An 18,792-nucleotide genomic window follows, 5' to 3' on the forward strand; every position below is an offset into this window, starting at 1 on the left:
TCTTTTTGTTTTCCTTGTTTTAAAAATAAAACTGTCAGTTTACAGGCTGCTAACATTTACAATGGAACAATGAAAACGATAATATGTACATATATGTATGTATTTGTGTGTAACATCAAGTCAGCACAATAAGAGCTATAGGGTGCTAATTAAAAGCAAACTTCTAAAAAATGTTGACACAGTGGAAACCAGCTATAATGTGATAATTGGGGTCCAACAAATTGGTCTGCATTAATATCGGGGTTGTGTTAATGCAGGATTTTACAGTATTTTACGTTTTTCAGAGAACAACTCATTGGCACTTATACATGTATTTGTGTCTAATGTGTATGATGAATAGAGTATCAACACCATTTACTATCGTGCCATCATGGCATACATTTCATCCATAATGCACATAATTCCATTGAAAAATTGCACACAAATTTACAATATTCAATAATTTTGTCCCAGATCATCGTGTCTGAATTCAACGTCTAATATATAGCATGAACAGAGTATTAATACCATTTACTTGCCGTCTAATATCATACCGTCAGTGCTTGCAATTAATCCATGATATGTAATTCCATTGCAAAAACTGCATACATATTTAAACTATTTAATAATTTTGTCACAGATCATTATGTGTCTGAATTCAATGGGTAAAATTAACGGCAAAATTAGGTTAAGAAAGACGAAGCACATGTATGGTTCATTAGGTTCCAGGGTCTACGAACAGTGCCTGTACAAATTTCATACTGCTAAAATTTTCTCATATGCATTTCCATGCACATTTATTCATTGCAAATTTCCAATAGTTAATGTTTGTATGCCTATTCATTTGAACAACTACAGCAAAAATAATTAACAAACACATGCTTTCAGCATGCATATAACTTTTGTGAATATCGAAAGAAAAGTGTGAAAACTACTATACTAATTATTGCACAAAGTGTAGATAACAACTTGTGTTTGTGAACTTGCTTTCCATAACGGTAAACTATTTTTATAAAAAATAGGAAATTAATAACGAGTTCATAAACAAACACCATACACATGTAAAACCAGAGAACTAAGTACAGTAGACCTGCAATGGTCACGAGGTCATTTTTATAAATTTTAAGCTGAATGCATGTACAAAATTATACCCTTTCAATTTCCAGCTAATAAAGTGGACATTATTTACTGGTCAACTGATTGCATCTAATAACACCGCCAAGCCCAACAAACATGTTGGCGGCTTTCGTTTTTTGATGTTTATTAAATTGTAAGAATCTTTTATCAACCACGGCATTGTCTGCTGCTTGGTTGTGCATGCAGTTAAAGAAACACATGTTGGCTATTGTCTGAGCAATGATTGTATATAGAATTAATTGAAGACAATCACAAAGACAACTTACTGGCTTTACTCTTGCATCAGTAATAAGTAACATTTCCGATATTATTTATTTTGGCATAAAACTTCAAGAACCTGGTGAAATTGCTAAATTTCAGAAGCTACGCCACGACTGCATTATATCAAAATTTGTATGCGAACTCTTCCACAAAATGATAATAAATGTTTTACACACTATTTCTCGTACTTAAAATAAAAAAATTCCCAGTATGAGAAAAATATACGTACATGTATTTAAAATTTCAGGAACCATGCCACGATTGTGTTTATATTTGAATTCATATGTGCTCCCTTCTCTAAAAAGATAATATATTTTTTATACACTATTTCACGTACTTTGAACAAAAAATATTTTTTCATATGCAACTGAATATACGAAATTTCGGGAGCCATGACCGTGTTATATCCGAATTCAAGTTATCGTGGGGCGCATTATGGCGGGTCACACTGTATAAAGAAATGCATAAAAAAAGCTTTTAATTAGAGTTTCCAAACAAACAGAAACATCAGATACTGCAAGAGCGAAGATTAAGATGTTACAGTTTTGTAAAATGTAAATAAAAGACCAAGTACAAAATATAAGATCCTTAAATGATAGCATGAAGCTCCACAACATAAACTGCATTTACTCACAAAGTCGAATATTTTCTCTGTTGATATATCATCAAAAAGCTATTTAATTTAGTTCACACACAAAAAAATGTTTGTTTTTTGACAAGGTTAAAGTCAACAGACCCTACAAGAATGTGCTTCATGGCAATGGACACTGGTACAGTACACTGGCAATGGACACTGTCACAGTACACTGGCAATAAATACTGGTACAGCACACTGGTAATAAATACTGGTACAGTACACTGGCAATAAATACTGGTACAGTACACTGGCAATAGACACTGGCACAGTACACTGGCAATAAATAATGGTACAGTACACTGGCAATAGACACTGGCAATGGACACTGGTACATTACACTGTTTCACAAGGTTTTAGTTACCACAATTTACAAGAATGTGTTCCACTGTCAATGGACACTGCCAGGGAACACTGTTTCACAATACTGAAGTCAACACGCCCTCTAGGACTGTGATCCACTGTCAATGGACAATTGCACAGTACAGTGTTTCACAAGGCTGACGTCAATACACTACACAAAAATGTACTCCACTGTCAGTGGACAATTGCAGAGTACAGTGTTTCTCAAGGCTGACGTCAATACACTACACAAAAATGTACTCCACTGTCAGTGGACACTCACACACATTCTGCTGGAGGTTCACCCTTCAGAAATTATAAATGAGTCAGGAATATGTGTCTTGCATACCATCTCATCCCTGCAATGCTTATTTTTATAATATAGTCAAAATATGGAACATTCCATTTATGATAGATTCGGCTGAGCTATCAAGATTACCATTATCCTTTATACATACGTGTTTAGGCATCCAGCAAAGCAAAGCACGTTCTCCAGTTTGTCTCAGTAAATCATGTTTCGATAAGATCTGGGGTATTAGCAGGTTATTAGAGTGGAAAGGGAATCCCAAAAGATGATGAAATTTGTTTTTTGAGAGGCTTCAATGTAGTTTCAACATTTTAGTTTAATAAATGTCTGATCATACTATAGTATGTCCTTTAAATCTAATTCTTTTCTTCAAAAATCAATTTTCTTTGATCACTGATACAAAGCTGAGAATATGTTGCACTGGCAGTTGCATAACCAGCTGATGATAGGCCAGGCCTCAAAATGCTTTAATTGCCCAATTTATTGTCTTAAATTAAATGAATTGCTGTCTGAAAATTTTGCTTGCCTTTGGTGATTTTGGTAATTACTTGCACCAATGTAAGCCATACAGATAAATACCCACAATTAAACGTGCCTTTCACCCCTACAACCACAATGCTATTGTGGAATAGCCCTGATCTTACAGTGCTGGGAAGGGGGAGGTAAGAAGGCTTTTCATTAAATGAAATGCGAGTAATGGTGGCCAGTAATCAATACTGTTTTGAGTGTTTTATGTTGCTAGTCAAATAAAAATGCATGGGTGGTGGAACTTTTAAAAAGTATCTTCCAACATTCTGACATCCTCCCTCCCCATTTACTTCTTTAACAGCCCAATGCCATTTGCTACAAAACTGCAGAAATCTGGAATCTACCTACCTGAGCTGGGAATGTAAGTGTCATGGTCGTATTGACATCAACATCTTCATTGGTGATTTTGTGTCTGGTGATGGTGTTGAATTCAATTTTATTTTTGTTGTACTTGTCTTTCAGATTCTTCCCATAGTCGATCAGAAGTTCTGTCACTGTAGACTTTTGGTTGTGACTGTAACTTGCTGTGATGTCTGTATTGTACTCTGCATAGCGAATTGATCTAAAGGAACTAAAAATAAAAAACAACCCTCATAGGAAACTGATCTAAATAACAAAAAATATTTTTAAAATACGCACAGGAATTTGATCTAAAATGAACTGAAGAAAAAAAAATGTATAGAAAAATATCTAAATGAACTAAAATAAAAAAATACAACAAAAAACCTGCATAGGTAATTGATCTAAAAGAACTAGAAGTAAAAATTAAAAAAACAACCCACATAGCAAACTGATCTAACTAAAATGAAAATAAGAAAATAACAACCTGCATTGCAAACTGACCTAAATGAACTGAAAATAAAAAAGAACACACTGCAGATTGATCTAAATGAACTGAAAATACAAAAACAAGTAGACACATGAGAAAGATTATATACATCATTTGTGATTTACTGAAACAGCAAGAAAACAAGGAAAAAAAATGTAATCATTCAGAAAACTGATTCATGTTATCATATGAAAGATTTAACCATCATAATCAATATTCTTTGGAAAGAAAGCCTGAACACAAATGCAGTAAAATTCAAAACATTAGCTAAGGTGCAAATCTGTCAATGTTAAAAGAATGCAGAGGTAATGCATTGACACTGATATTGTGAGTACAATGTCTAAACTTGGTCCTACATCAGTTATGCATGAAAGCCGATTTGTGAATACAAATGTCTAAATTTGGTCCTACATTAAGAGCTAATGTATGGAAGTTGATTTGTGAGAGCAATATCTAAACTTGGTCCTACATCAGAGTTAATGCATGGATACTGATACTCTAAGTGTAATATGCATGGTTGGTCCTAAGCTGAGTTAATGCATGGATATTGATATTGTGATCACCAGGTCTAAACTTTACAGCAAACAAAGAAAAGATGGTATACATTTATACAAAATTAGTAAATTAGTACTTACGTTATTTTCTTGAAATTGTCCATGTTCTTAGTGCTTCGATTGGTAATCTTACAATTGGCTGTGATTGTGTCTTTTGCTGCCTTTCCAAAATTGTAGTCCGTGCGTAACTTGGTGAAGATAACCTTATCGCCTGTCTTGTCTACGATGTAGTTTGCCTTGATCATGAAATTGTTGCCTTGGATGTTTGCTTTGCCATCATACTTTGTACGATTTTTCTTGGAATAATATACTTTAGTCATGTCAGCTGGAGGTAAAAAATGTATGGAAATCTTAAGTATAAACATAGTGTCATCCTAGTACAGAGTAAAAGTATCTGATTGGTTAGATTCAGATCAAACTTTCATCCAATCAGATTGTTAGGTGACTGCATTCATTCCTTCATTATTTTGGGTGGTTGGGGAAGTGCCACCAGGTACCTGATGCACCCTCCTATGTATCACAGAGGTAACTAATGGAGGCACAAAGTTTTGCTTTAGAATGCATCCCATGAGGATACTTCAGCAAAGAACATCTTGAACGATATATCAGACTTCAGCGTTTATCAAAAATGTTACATTCTATTTTAAGTATTTTCCATATTTTTGCCTTCTGCTTTGTTCCAAATGCCTCTTTGGAGTAACTATACACACCACTACAGAGCTAGGATTGTGCTGATGTGCCAATGAGCCCATCACATACATACATATATGTATATATTATATGAGTACAGCATCTATGAATAGGCCCCTTACAGTATGTTTCTACAAGCATATGTGTGATAAATAATTTACAATGAATTTACATGTTTATCTTGATTACTAGCACACTATGATCATGAGTCATGACAATGGCACTAAGTTGAATGTATCAGACATTACCATCAATGACAATGGCACTAAGTTGAATGTATTTGACATTACCATCAATGACAACAGCACTAAGTTGAATGTATCAGACATTACCATCAATGACTATGGAACTAAGCTGAATGTATCAGACATTACCATCAATGACAATGGCACTAAGTTGAATGTATTTGACATTACCATCAATGACAATGGCACTAAGTTGAATGTATTTGACATTACCATCAATGACAAAGGCACTAAGTTGAATGTATTTGACATTACCATCAATGACAATGGCACTAAGTTGAATGTATTTGACATTACCATCAATGACAATGGCACTAAGTTGAATGTATTTGACATTACCATCAATGACAAAGGCACTAAGTTGAATGTATTTGACATTACCATCCATGACAATGGCACTAAGTTGAATGTATCAGACATTACCATCAATGACAACAGCACTAAGTTGAATCTATCAGACATTACCATCAATGACTAATGCACTAAGCTGAATGTATCAGACATTACCATCAATGACAATGGCACTAAGTTGAATGTATCTGACATTACCATCAATGACAAAGGCACTAAGTTGAATGTATTTGACATTACTATCCATGACAATGGCACTAAGTTGAATGTATCAGACATTACCATCAATGACAATGGCACTAAGCTGAATGTGTCAGACATTACCATCAATGACAATGGCACTATGTTGAATGTATCAGACATTACCATCAATGACAATGGCACTAAGTTGAATGTATCAGACATTACCATCAATGACAATGGCACTAAGTTGAATGTATCAGACATTACCATCTATGACAATGGCAGTAAGCTGAATGTATCAGACATTACCATCAATGACAATGGCACTAAATTGAATTTATCAGACATTACCATCAATGACAATGGCACTAAATTGAATGTATCAGACATTACCATCAATGACAATGGCACTAAGTTGAATTTATCAGACATTACCATCAATGACATTGGCACAAAGTTGAATGTATTTGAAATTGCCATCAATGAAAATGGCACCAAGTTGAATTGATTCGACATTAACATCAATGACAATGGCACTAAGCTGAATGTATCTGACATTGCCATCAATGACAATGGTGCAAAGTTGAATGTATTTGACATTACCATCAATGACAATGGCACTAAGTTGAATGTATCAGACATTACCAAAAATGACAATGGCATGAAGTTAAGTGCATTTGACATTACCATAAATGATATTGGTACAAAGTTAAGAGTATTAGACATTACCATCAATGACGGGGCCCTGAGTGGCATAGTGGTCAAAAGCGCTATCCATTACCGATCACTGCCATCTCACCTGTCTGCATGGGTTCATCTCGGATTTGGCTAATGTGGGTATGTGAGAAAGCTTGCCAGTAACTTCTCATGGGTTGGTGGTTCTTTCCGGGGTTTTCCCGGGTTCTTCCTCTACCATTAATACTGGCCGCCATGTATAGCCTATCGTGTACTGAAAAATGGCATTAAACCCTACAACAGCAACAACAACAACCATCAATGACAATGGCACTAAGTTGAATGTATTTGACACTGCCATCAATGAAAATGGCACTAAGTTGAATGTATTTGACATTACCATCAAATACCAAAAGATGCATGTCTGCCTCCATTCAACCTTGCCATATGCCACAGGTGAAATGCTTTAAAGGAATCAATAATCTTTGAAAGCATCTTATTGCATAATTGCAACAAATTACTTAGTAAGTGCTTGTTAATGGGGGTTGATCTAAAATTCAAGCATTTACATGATAAGATTCAGCTATCTTAACGTTAATGAAGAAAACAGGTTTCATTGGGCTCATGACAAAACAGACTGCAATTTTCATACACTTGCTCCTTTGCAGGGTTGGGGGCATTTCAAATTTAGCTGTGAGTCTTGTATCCTGGAGAAAACACTGGCACTGGTTCCAATATGCATCTAATTTCCATCCAATGCAATTACTACATTTTTAGTTCAGCAAATAAAATGTAAAAGTAACTAGATAACAAGAAGGCCTTGAGTCTGAGGAGCAACAAGAAGACCTGAAGCCTGTTGAGCATCAAAAAGGCTTGGAGCCTACTTGTTCTGAAAACACACTCACACAAGAAACAGAAACATTCAAGAGGCCTATACTATACCAAAGGGGCCTGCTGCATATCACTTTGTTAATGATATGTGCTTGAATCCCTAGTGTTGTACCTTGATCAAACTGTCAGTGGTTATGTACCTCTCTATCCCCAAAATGATCATGATACAGGGATTTGTTAAATTTAACGGTACACCGGCAGTTATGGGTGGGGAATTTGTTTTGAGCTCATTCAAGGTACAACACTGCACACTGATGGGTTTTTTTAATGCAAGATCATAAAAATGAAGACTGACATAAATACTGCACATTTTCCATCTGCATGCCTGGTGTATCTGACCAAGTGACTTCAAAAACAAAACCTAGGCCTTTTTTTTGTTGAAAGAGCCAGTATCAACAAACTCATATATAACAGAAGAACAAGTATTTTGCCAGCATAAGAGTCAAAGGAAAAAGAAATATTATAACTTCTTTATAAAGGTAAAGACTATGGGAATGAAATATTTTGGATTTTGATGATCTTAAAGGCTTAAATTAAAAATTTAATAAACAATGTTTTTTATTTTATTTCTACATGTATGTATATATTTGTTGATTTGCAAACTATTCATTGCCTTATTCTCTATTTGTGCCAGGCATTTAGTCCACATGAAGTTCAATATATGGTTTGTTAATTATAACACACTAAGACCTGTTAAACATGATAGATATCAATCAATAGTTTGGCAAGGTCCAATCCAAAATTTTAATCACCTGTCCAAAAGGTCCAATCCAAAATTTTAATCACCTGTCCAAAGTTTGACACCACATATTAGCAGCTAATGTAACATCATGATTTAGACATCTGTCACTCATCACCTGAATGACTCACATAAACCCATTGTAACACATTCTCATCACCTGAATGACTCACATAAACCCATTGTAACACATTCTCATCACCTGAATGACTCACAAAAACCCATTGTAACACATTCTCATCACCTGAATGACTCACATAAACCCATTGTAACACATTCTCATCACCTGAATGACTCACATAAACCCATTGTAACACATTCTCATCACCTGAATGACTCAAATAAACCCACTGTAACACATTCTCATCACCTGAATGACTCACATAAACCCATTGTAACACATTCTCATCACCTGAATGACTCACATAAACCCATTGTAACACTTTCTCATCACCTGAATGACTCACATAAACCCATTGTAACACATTCTCATCACCTGAATGACTCAAATAAACCCACTGTAACACATTCTCATCACCTGAATGACTCACATAAACCCATTGTAACACATTCTCGTCACCTGAATGACTCACATAAACCCATTGTAACACATTCTCATCACCTGAAATGACTCACATAAACCCATTGTAACACATTCTCATCACCTGAATGACTCACATAAACCCATTGTAACACATTCTCATCACCTGAATGACTCACATAAACCCATTGCAACACATTCTCATCACCTGAATGACTCAAATAAACCCACTGTAACACATTCTCATCACCTGAATGACTCACATAAACCCATTGTAACACATTCTCATCACCTGAATGACTCACATAAACCCATTGTAACACATTCTCATCACCTGAAATGACTCACATAAACCCATTGTAACACATTCTCATCACCTGAAATGACTCACATAAACCCATTGTAACACATTCTCATCACCTGAATGACTCACATAAACCCATTGTAACACATTCTCAACACCTGAATGACTCACATAAACCCATTGTAACACATTCTCATCACCTGAATGACTCACATAAACCCATTGTAACACATTCTCATCACCTGAATTACTCACATAAACCCATTGTAACACATTCTCACAACAACAAACTGGAAACCTTAAGGTCATAGCAAAACTAAAAAAACTTTCAGTCCACAGTGCTTCAACATTTAGAAGTTCTAATGAAACATCATTTTTGCCCAAGTGTTAATATATGGAACAGCTTAGGAAAAAGAAAATAGCGAACAATATAAAATGAACAAAAAAGAAATAATATAAAACCAGTGAGCTAAGCTTTTAGTGGGTTCTCACCATTAATAGTGACTGGTCTCTTCACAATCTCCTCAATTCTTCCACTCAGATGGATTAGTTTGTCATCGATGTATTCTAAACTTCCTGTAATATTAATAAGGGCACTTCTGGGAGTGCTGAGGAACAGTGTTGGTTCAAAGGCCTCCCTGTTTCTCTTCTTCCGTTGTTGAGCATCTTTCTTCACCAAAGCTTCAAGCTTGTACACCTGGTCGCCTTCATGGGTAAACTCTCCCTTTGCACCCACCCAGATGTCTGTGTTCAACACAGATGCTGAAATCATCAAACAAAAATGCAGCTGTCTTTTTCCAAAGGAAATGCTTCCCTACCAAACCAGCATGTAACATTTCCAGGGCAAATTAAAATTTCCTCATGACATTTTCAAAAGTCTGTTTTGCATATAATAATATAGTCAAATAAACGAATTCATTGCTTTCCTGCCTTTTTGGGAGGTAAACAAACTTTGACTGGCATGTAAAGAAATATATACCAAGTCCAAACTTTGACTGGCATGTAAAGAAATATATACCAAGTCCAAACTTTGACTGGCATGTAAAGAAATATATACCAAGTCCTAAAGCAGATAAACATCAGTCACAGTGACCTAGTAATCTGGGTATTTTCAGTGATAAGGACCATATTGTACCATCTATAGAGATCTGAAGAAGCCTGGAATGCCAGGGTGATCCAAGTTCAATTTTTCAAAACTAAGTCATCAATTTTTTTCATTGGGATTTCCACATAAATTTACCAAAAGTGGCTAAAACCATCAAAATATGCTTCTGTGTATGTCTATGATTGTGTGTGTGCGTGTGTATGTGCTAAGTGGTAAGGGCTGATTACTATAAAAGTACTTACATAGAAATGCATGTAAACAAAACCTTTGTTATATTGCCAGTTGGAAAAGGATGGAATTTATCAATCATTTCTATCAGCAGCCATATTGCATTGTTTATTAATATCATTAAATATGCTTACAAGGTCTTAATACCAGGAAGCATTCTGTGAAACGGTGTCAGCATTGATCTTATGGTTGATGAAAAATAAATTAAAAACCCCAAGAACTTAGGTCCCTTATTTAAGTTAAAGTAGAGTGTAGTGGAATGAGCTTGGTGACAATGGTGACAGAGTACAAATGAGTTAAGGTATATTTGTAAAGAAAGCGATTATAAATAACGTAGAACACTGACAACTGAATTAAGTGAGGTCTCATCAATAGTCAGTCCATAACAAATGTGGGTCAACATTTCAGCGGCAATAATACTACATGACATAGAAAGTTGATAATTAAATTATATTTAAGTTACCATATATTAATTAATTAATTAATTCAGTCAGAGCTTAATCAATATCACGCTGTCTATAAAATTATATGAAATCCAATAGTAATTAAAGTATATAGGGAATTATGTACAGAAATGGGTGGATCTGCCAATCAGGCACCATAACTCTGTTAACAAGGATGCAACAGGCAGATCATCAAACTGTACCGAGATCACATCAATTTCAAACATACTAAATTTAGTTTAAAATGCAAAATTAATAAAAGAATTTACTGTGGGGAAAGGAAAGTTGGTGGGTCTGACAATCAAGGGCTATAACTCTGCTAAACGATGAAGTAAAATGCTGACAATTAAACACAGTTAACATTTCATCAATATCAAGGTGGAAGTTGAATTTGTTTCGAATCCAGTAATAAAAGAAAACAAAACGGTCTGACAGGTAGTGGCTATAACTGATAAACATTAAAATAGAATGCTAATAATTGATCTCAGACAATGTCTCAACAATAAAATAGAATGCTAATAATTGATCTTAGACAAGGTCTCAACAATAAAATAGAATGCTAACAACTGAACTCAGACAATGTCTCAACAATAAAATAGAATGCTAAAAACTGATCTCAGACAAGGTCTCAACATTAATATAGAATGCTAACAATTGATCTCAGACAAGGTCTCAGCAACAAAATAGAATGCTAACAACTGATCTCAGACAAGGCCTCAACATTAAAATAGAATGCTAACAACTGATCTCAGACAAGGTCTCAGCAATAAAATAGAATGCTAACAACTGATCTCAGACAAGGTCTCAGCAATAAAATAGAATGCTAACAACTGATCTCAGACAAGGTCTCAGCAATAAAATAGAATGCTAACAATTGATCTCAGACATGGTCTCAACATCAAGCAGCATACTAAATTTGTTTGAAATCCAGCATTATGGGTGTTAATGATAATAAACAAGTGGGATGGATAATCAGAATGATAGACAGAAGGAAGGACAGGCACACCCAGACAAATATCCAAGTTATCTATAAAAAGCAAACAGGAATTAGCAATGCTGAGAAAAGCATATAATATCAAGACTGGAGAGAGGTAGGAATGCTACATATACTTATGTTCCTTTCTCTCCTAGTTTTGCTTTTTCTAAATATAACATTTTCTTTTACACTCACTTGTCAATAGGACAGGATCTTTGAAAGCTCCTTGCAGAGAAAGATCAGCTGTAAAATTCTTCATTTTCAGGTAATCGATGTTTCCCGTCAAACTGAGGTCTTTCCAGTCTGGAATCTTAATTATTGATGTTGGAGAAAATGTGAGGCGGTCATTTTTACGGCTTATCTTCAACTGATGATCCATTACATACTCTTTTATTCGATCCAAAGTCAGCTTTCCTGTCAATGCCTTCAAATCCTGGGTATTTTGGAAGCTTCCTGATTATGAAAAAATGTAATTCATAAGATAATGTAAATGTGTGTTTACTTAACAAACCTAAACTAAATCAGTAACAATTATACACATGTAGACTGCATGGAAACAATTATGACTGATATAGTCCTATTGAATTATCTATACCAGAAATTTGTTCTAAAGGTTCATTAGGCAGCATCGTCCAATCTGAATATATAGTGCCTTGAAAAAGTCTAAACTAAATTTAAAAAACATTTCACATTTCAATTTTTTTTACTTAGTTTCACAATCATTCATAGGAATTATGACCACATAATAAACAATATACCACTGTGAATGACGGAAATGTAAATTCAAACAAACATTGCCGAATAAAAGCATTTTTAACCCTTTTCCCTGTAAGTTAAAATTCTTATCACTGCCCACTTTCAACAAAATATCATTTGTTATCATTTCATAATGAGAATACATCAACTTGTCTTTTGAAACTTAAAACATCAGTATATAAATAGCAATATTTGTTTTAAGAATAGAATTGGTGAAAGATTGTTAAATGTTGGAGTATTACCTTTCTCTAAAAATTGACATTTTTCCTGTATGAAATCTGTTGTCACATAAAAATGTACAACTTGGTGTATTGCCTTGTAACAATCTTAGCTGAATACCTTTCCATAAGTAATCACTAATCATTGACAGAGCAGAAGCCAAAAGTAATCACTAATCGTTGACAGAGCAGAAGCCAAAAGTAATCACTAATCATTGACAGAGCAGAAGCCAAAAGTAATCACTAATCATTGACAGAGCAGAAGCCAAAAGAATATTTGAAAAATTCATCAAATTTTGACTCCTCTTGACCAGTACAACACAATTAATGAGACCACATGGGATTGAAACTATCAGTATAACACAGTTAATGAGACCACATGGGATTGAAACTATCAGTATAACACAATTAATGAGACCACATGGGATTGAAGCTATCAGTATAACACAATTAATGAGACCACATGGGATTGAAGCTATCAGTATAACACAATTAATGAGACCACATGGGACTGAAACTATCAGTATAACACAATTAATGAGACCACATGGGATTGAAGCTATCAGTATAACACAATTAATGAGACCACATGGGATTGAAACTATCAGTATAACACAATTAATGAGACCACATGGGATTGAAACTATCAGTATAACACAATTAATGGGACCACATAGGTTTCTACAACAGATTGTTTGTTTGTCCATATTGCAGCAGGTCATAAATCATGATTTCCAAAGATTTTGTATCCTTTTCATTTACCATTTAAATTTCTTTCACAACAATGCTCTCAATGTGATTATTAGGTTTGTATAAGCCCTTTTCATTTACCCTGTCATTTTCCCTCACAGGACTTTCAATACAATTATTAAGATTATATAAGCATTTTTCTTCCTCATTACTAAGCAAGCCACAGAGATCACAACCACAGAGGTCATTTTACCCCTATTTTCACTCCGAATTTATACCTCTACAATGTACTTGGGTAACAAGTGATGTTAGGGCCCTCGGTGGCTGAGTGTTCTAAATAGCTTGACTTTACCAAACACTGCAATCTCACCCCTGTCCTGGGCTCTAGTAGTAGGCATGGCCAATGTGGGTATGGTAAAAAAGCTTGCCAATAGCTTCCCATGGATTGGTGGTTCTTCCTGGGGTTTTCCCAGGTTTTTCCACCACCAGTTATACTGGCCACCATGTATAGCCTATCATGTGCTGAAAAAGGGAGTTAAGCCTGCAACAAGTCGATGACATCAGAATCTAATGATCATTTAAGCTGCATGAACAATAAAATTCCAGATGGAAAACATCATGCAAAATCTAGATAGTGTATTTTAAACACTCAAACATGCAAATTCAAGATACTTTCAACATCTACAATTAATTCATATGAAATGATACTGTGGGTTACATAATATTATTATAAATTCTATAATATTAAATCTTTCAAATTTCCAAATTAAACAAGAAAAAGAGTGGTTTGAAGGCAGTAAAAGATTTAAGCTTTTCACCTGAAAAGTCGGCTCTCTTCCATGGGGTGGCAAGACTAGCATCCAGGGTTTTCTGAGCATGGTCAACCACTATGTCCAGCCCAAGAGCTCGGTCCACAACAGAGCTTGGAGTATTAGCCATGAACCTGATGATTGTCTGACTTGGTGTCTAAAAATAAATAAATTCCTGCAGATGAACACGTAGGAGACAAAAATATAATTCCCTGGCTACAACAGTTTTATCTGACTGTACCAGCATTAGTAATAAATTGTGTCCTAAATGATACAGCATCAGTGATAAATTATATCCTAAATGATACAGCATTAGTGATAAATTGTATCCTAAATGATACAGCATTCGTGATAAATTGCATCCTAAATGATACAGCATTAGTGATAAATTGTATCCTAAATGATACAGCATTAGTGACAAATTGTATCCTAAATGATACAGCATTGTCAATAAATTATATCCTAAATGATACAGCATTAGTGATAAATTGTATCCTAAATGATACAGCATTAGTGACAAATTGTATCCTAAATGATACAGCATTGTCAATAAATTATATCCTAAATGATACAGCATTAGTGATAAATTACATCCAAAATGATACAGCATTAAAGATAAATTGTATCCTAAATGATACAGCATTAGTGATAAATTATATCCTAAATGATACAGCAATAGTGATAAATTGTATCATAAATGATACAGCATTAGTGTTAAATTGTATCCTAAATGATTGTTTAAACTTCTTCAAATGTTAGTATGTTTAGCTGGTCTGAAACATTGGGAAACAAATGTTTTTTATCAAAAAATAAATTGTTGAGGCCATTCTTGATTGCTGTTGATATTAAAACTTCATTTCAATTATACATTGGGTGCATTTTGCAAAGATTCAAAAACACATGATTTACAAAGGGTCTTATTGTCAATAAACTGTTTCCTTACATCGACTGTCTTGGCCTCCAAGACAAAACCAGCAGGCAGGTCCTTTTTGCTGACAATTATACTATAACCAGCCGGTCCTGAGAGTGGAAAGTAAGGAGAAGTAGCCATCTTCTCCTTGGGAACAAAGGATGCTGTACAGATCTCAAGGCCAATAACTCTTGCTGCTCTTTCACTGGTGCACTGCTTGTAACTGTAGTCAGTTGTATGCATCTTCTGTTCCTTGTGAATATTATCAAAAAAGATGAAGAACTTGGTTCTGAAATAAATGGGATAATACACTATCAGCAAATTTTCTTCATAAGCATCATACATTGTACTAAGTAAATTAGTGATTCTGCTGATGTGGACTGAATTTACACATCATTCTGTGTATATAAAAAACATGCCTACAACCAAGAGAGCCTTTTGTTTTAAAAACTAATCCGACACATGCATACATACATACATGTAATTACATACATATTTTCATATATATGTATTCATCTACATGTATTATTATACATGTATTAATATATAGGTCTTCATATACATGTATTTCATATACATGAATGGGATATGTATTTGATTACTTTGACCCATATATCATAATTTTACAAAATCTACAATCCTGTTTTCCATAAAATATACTTCAAAATGTATTGATTCCACACATTTAATGATTACATTAAAGATAATGCTGGTGTTGTGTGATTATAAGATTATGGTATCCCTCAAACAGCAATTAGAAAAAAATGTAAACAATTTTGCACTGAAGAGTCATTTTTATGTGCTATCCAGATAACATTTGTCTAACTTTACCATCAGTAAGCATCTATAACCAGTATTGTGCTGATGTGCCATAAAAATAAAACATAAATACGCCATCTGAAAAATCCTGGATTCCTCTTTTCTTCCACAAGCGTTAGAGATTATCGTTAGCATTTCTGTTATCAATCCTTAAGTTTCATTTAAAATTTTTCACTGTATAATGTCAAATATCTTTGTGTTTCAATACTATCTTGTACTTCTACATTTTTGACTAAAAAGGAAATTGCAAGTATTACAATAACTTAGCTTGACTTTAGAATATCATGGTATTCTAATAAAGCAAATCAGAAGTCATAGATATACAAAAAATTATTTGTCTTCTTTGAAAATTAATGAAATGATTTTAACTTTAAGAATATTGTACTGTTCACTCCTCAAACCTGGACTGCATTTCAATCTCATGGAGATAATTCAGGTACACTAATGACACTTGAGCCATGGAGTTCATTCAGGTGGACAAATGACACTTGGGCCATGGAGTTCATTCAGATGTACTAATTACACTTAAGCCATGAGGTTAATTCAGGTGTACTAATTACACCTGAGCCATGAGGTTAATTCAGGTGTACTAATTACACTCGAGCCATGCAGTTAATTCAGGTGTACTAATGACACTTGAGCCATGAGGTTAATTCAGGTGTACTAATTACACTTGAGCCATGAGGTTAATTCAGGTGTACTAATGACACTTGAGCCATGAGGTTAATTCAGGTGTACTAATGACACTTGAGTCATGAGGTTAATTCAGGTGTACTAATGACACTTGAGCCATGAGATTAATTCAGGTGTACTAATTACACTTGAGCCATGAGGTTAATTCAGGTGTACCAATGAAATTTTGGCCAACATTTTTTTAGTGTAAAGAATCTGAGTTAACTGGATCAATCTTAGAAAATGTAAAGAAGAAGAAAAAAATTAAGAATGAGAAACATATTTTGGTTTCATAGTAGCTTCTCTTTACTGAGATTTTGGTCTTCGGCAGTTTCTTTGTTCACTGTTTCATGAACAAAGTATCAACACCTGAATAAAAAAAATGCAAAAGACTCATGAACTAGTAGATAAAAATGTCAAAAATCAATGCTTTGAACATTTTCTAATTTAGTAAACATTTGTAAACATCTACTTAAATCTGATGATATGTGACTTAAACTGATGATGTGTGACTTAAACGAAATATATGTGACTTAAACTGATATATGACTTAAACGAAATGTCTATGTGACTTAAACTGATGATATGTGACTTAAACGAAATGTATATGTGACTTAAATTGATGATATGGGACTTAAACGAAATCTATATGTGACTTAAATGGATGATATGTGAGTTAAACTGATGATATGTGACTTAAACCCATCCTAAACTACTTGGCCATATCTAACAATAGTATTGCTGTAGGTTCACAAAATTAAAGTATCAGGCTCACTTAACATCCAAAATCTCCATTTTGTCTTGAGCCAGGTCTAGCTGAAGATTAAATAACTGCTTTTTCTTGAGTTCCACCTTGACCTTCCCTCCTGTGCTAGAGTGGAGAGTTGACACCATCTTAAGTCCTCCACGCACCACTGTTGCATCAATGCTCATAATGGATGAGACAGCAATCGCACCACTAAGCGAAAAAGAACAAATTTGACAAAATGAGATATGTGTACTGCTACAACAAATGTTTTGGTAGCCTTTATTATGAAAAATGTTTGTCATGTGTAGTATCTTTTATAAAAGTGAAGACACCTAGTATCTAGGTCAGGGATCTCAAACCAAACCACCCTGAGGGCTACATGCGGGCATTTTTGGTGGCCCAAGGGCCACACCACCTTTGTTATCTCCCATAACACTTTGTGATGCCAATCATTTTGCAGGCTACAAGATACAGCATGGTGTGCTGCATGTTTGAAACCCTTGATCTAGGCATATGTAATAGAAAGGTTGGCTACAATGTTTGAGACCCTTAATCTAGGTATATGTAATAGAAACGTTGGCTACAATGTTTGAAACCCTTGATCTAGGTATATGTAATAGAAAGGTTGGCTACAATGCTTGAGACCCTTGATCTAGGTATATGTAATAGAAAGGTTGGCAACAATGTTTGAGACCCTTAATCTAGGCATATGTAATAGAAAGGCTGGCTACAATGTTTGAAACCCTTGATCTAGGTATATGTAATAGAAAGGTTGGCTACAATGTTTGAGACCCTTAATCTAGGTATATGTAATAGAAAGGCTGGCTACAATGTTTGAAACCCTTGATCTAGGTATATGCAAAAGAAAGGTTGGCTACAATGTTTGAGACCCTTGATCTAGATATATGTAATAGAAACATTGGCTACAATGTGGAATCTCTGCATATTGTATTTAATATTAGAGTAATTAAATTCCAAATGTCAGGCTTAAATTAGCATAGACCATATCTGAAATAAAACTCTTAATTTTGTGTGGGGAAGAGGAGGGGGTGGTTTTCATCCAAAATAAATGGTGTGGTAATCAGATAAGATTAAGCATAAAGGACATCAATCTGAAAAACCAATTTATCAACTTTAGTTTACACATTCCATTGGAAAATTCCATGGTGTAGCTCTTTTCAGGTAAACAAAATATTCTAACATACGAATGTTTTATGGGTTAATTAAG

At 34.5% G+C, this 18,792-nt stretch overlaps 1 protein-coding gene across 2 annotated transcripts in view; it reads right to left on the bottom strand.

Moving 5' to 3' along the window:
• LOC149808215 (uncharacterized) overlaps nucleotides 1-18,792 on the bottom strand; it is a 91,415-nt gene that overhangs the window by 40,869 nt on the left and 31,754 nt on the right. For both annotated transcript variants that reach the window (XM_089974973.1, XM_089974966.1), the window contains exons 14-20: nucleotides 17,592-17,774; nucleotides 15,359-15,614; nucleotides 14,425-14,572; nucleotides 12,138-12,395; nucleotides 9,683-9,952; nucleotides 4,653-4,896; nucleotides 3,537-3,759 (exon numbers count right to left, since the gene is read on the bottom strand). In XM_089974973.1, the coding sequence (XP_089831099.1) occupies nucleotides 3,537-3,759; nucleotides 4,653-4,896; nucleotides 9,683-9,952; nucleotides 12,138-12,395; nucleotides 14,425-14,572; nucleotides 15,359-15,614; nucleotides 17,592-17,774 (1,582 nt within the window). The remainder of the gene's footprint in view (nucleotides 1-3,536; nucleotides 3,760-4,652; nucleotides 4,897-9,682; nucleotides 9,953-12,137; nucleotides 12,396-14,424; nucleotides 14,573-15,358; nucleotides 15,615-17,591; nucleotides 17,775-18,792) is intronic.

The sequence above is a fragment of the Sinohyriopsis cumingii genome, chromosome 1 (assembly GCF_028554795.1).
Source record: "Sinohyriopsis cumingii isolate HCF-2022 chromosome 1, ASM2855479v2, whole genome shotgun sequence".
Lineage (NCBI taxonomy): Eukaryota > Metazoa > Mollusca > Bivalvia > Unionida > Unionidae > Sinohyriopsis > Sinohyriopsis cumingii.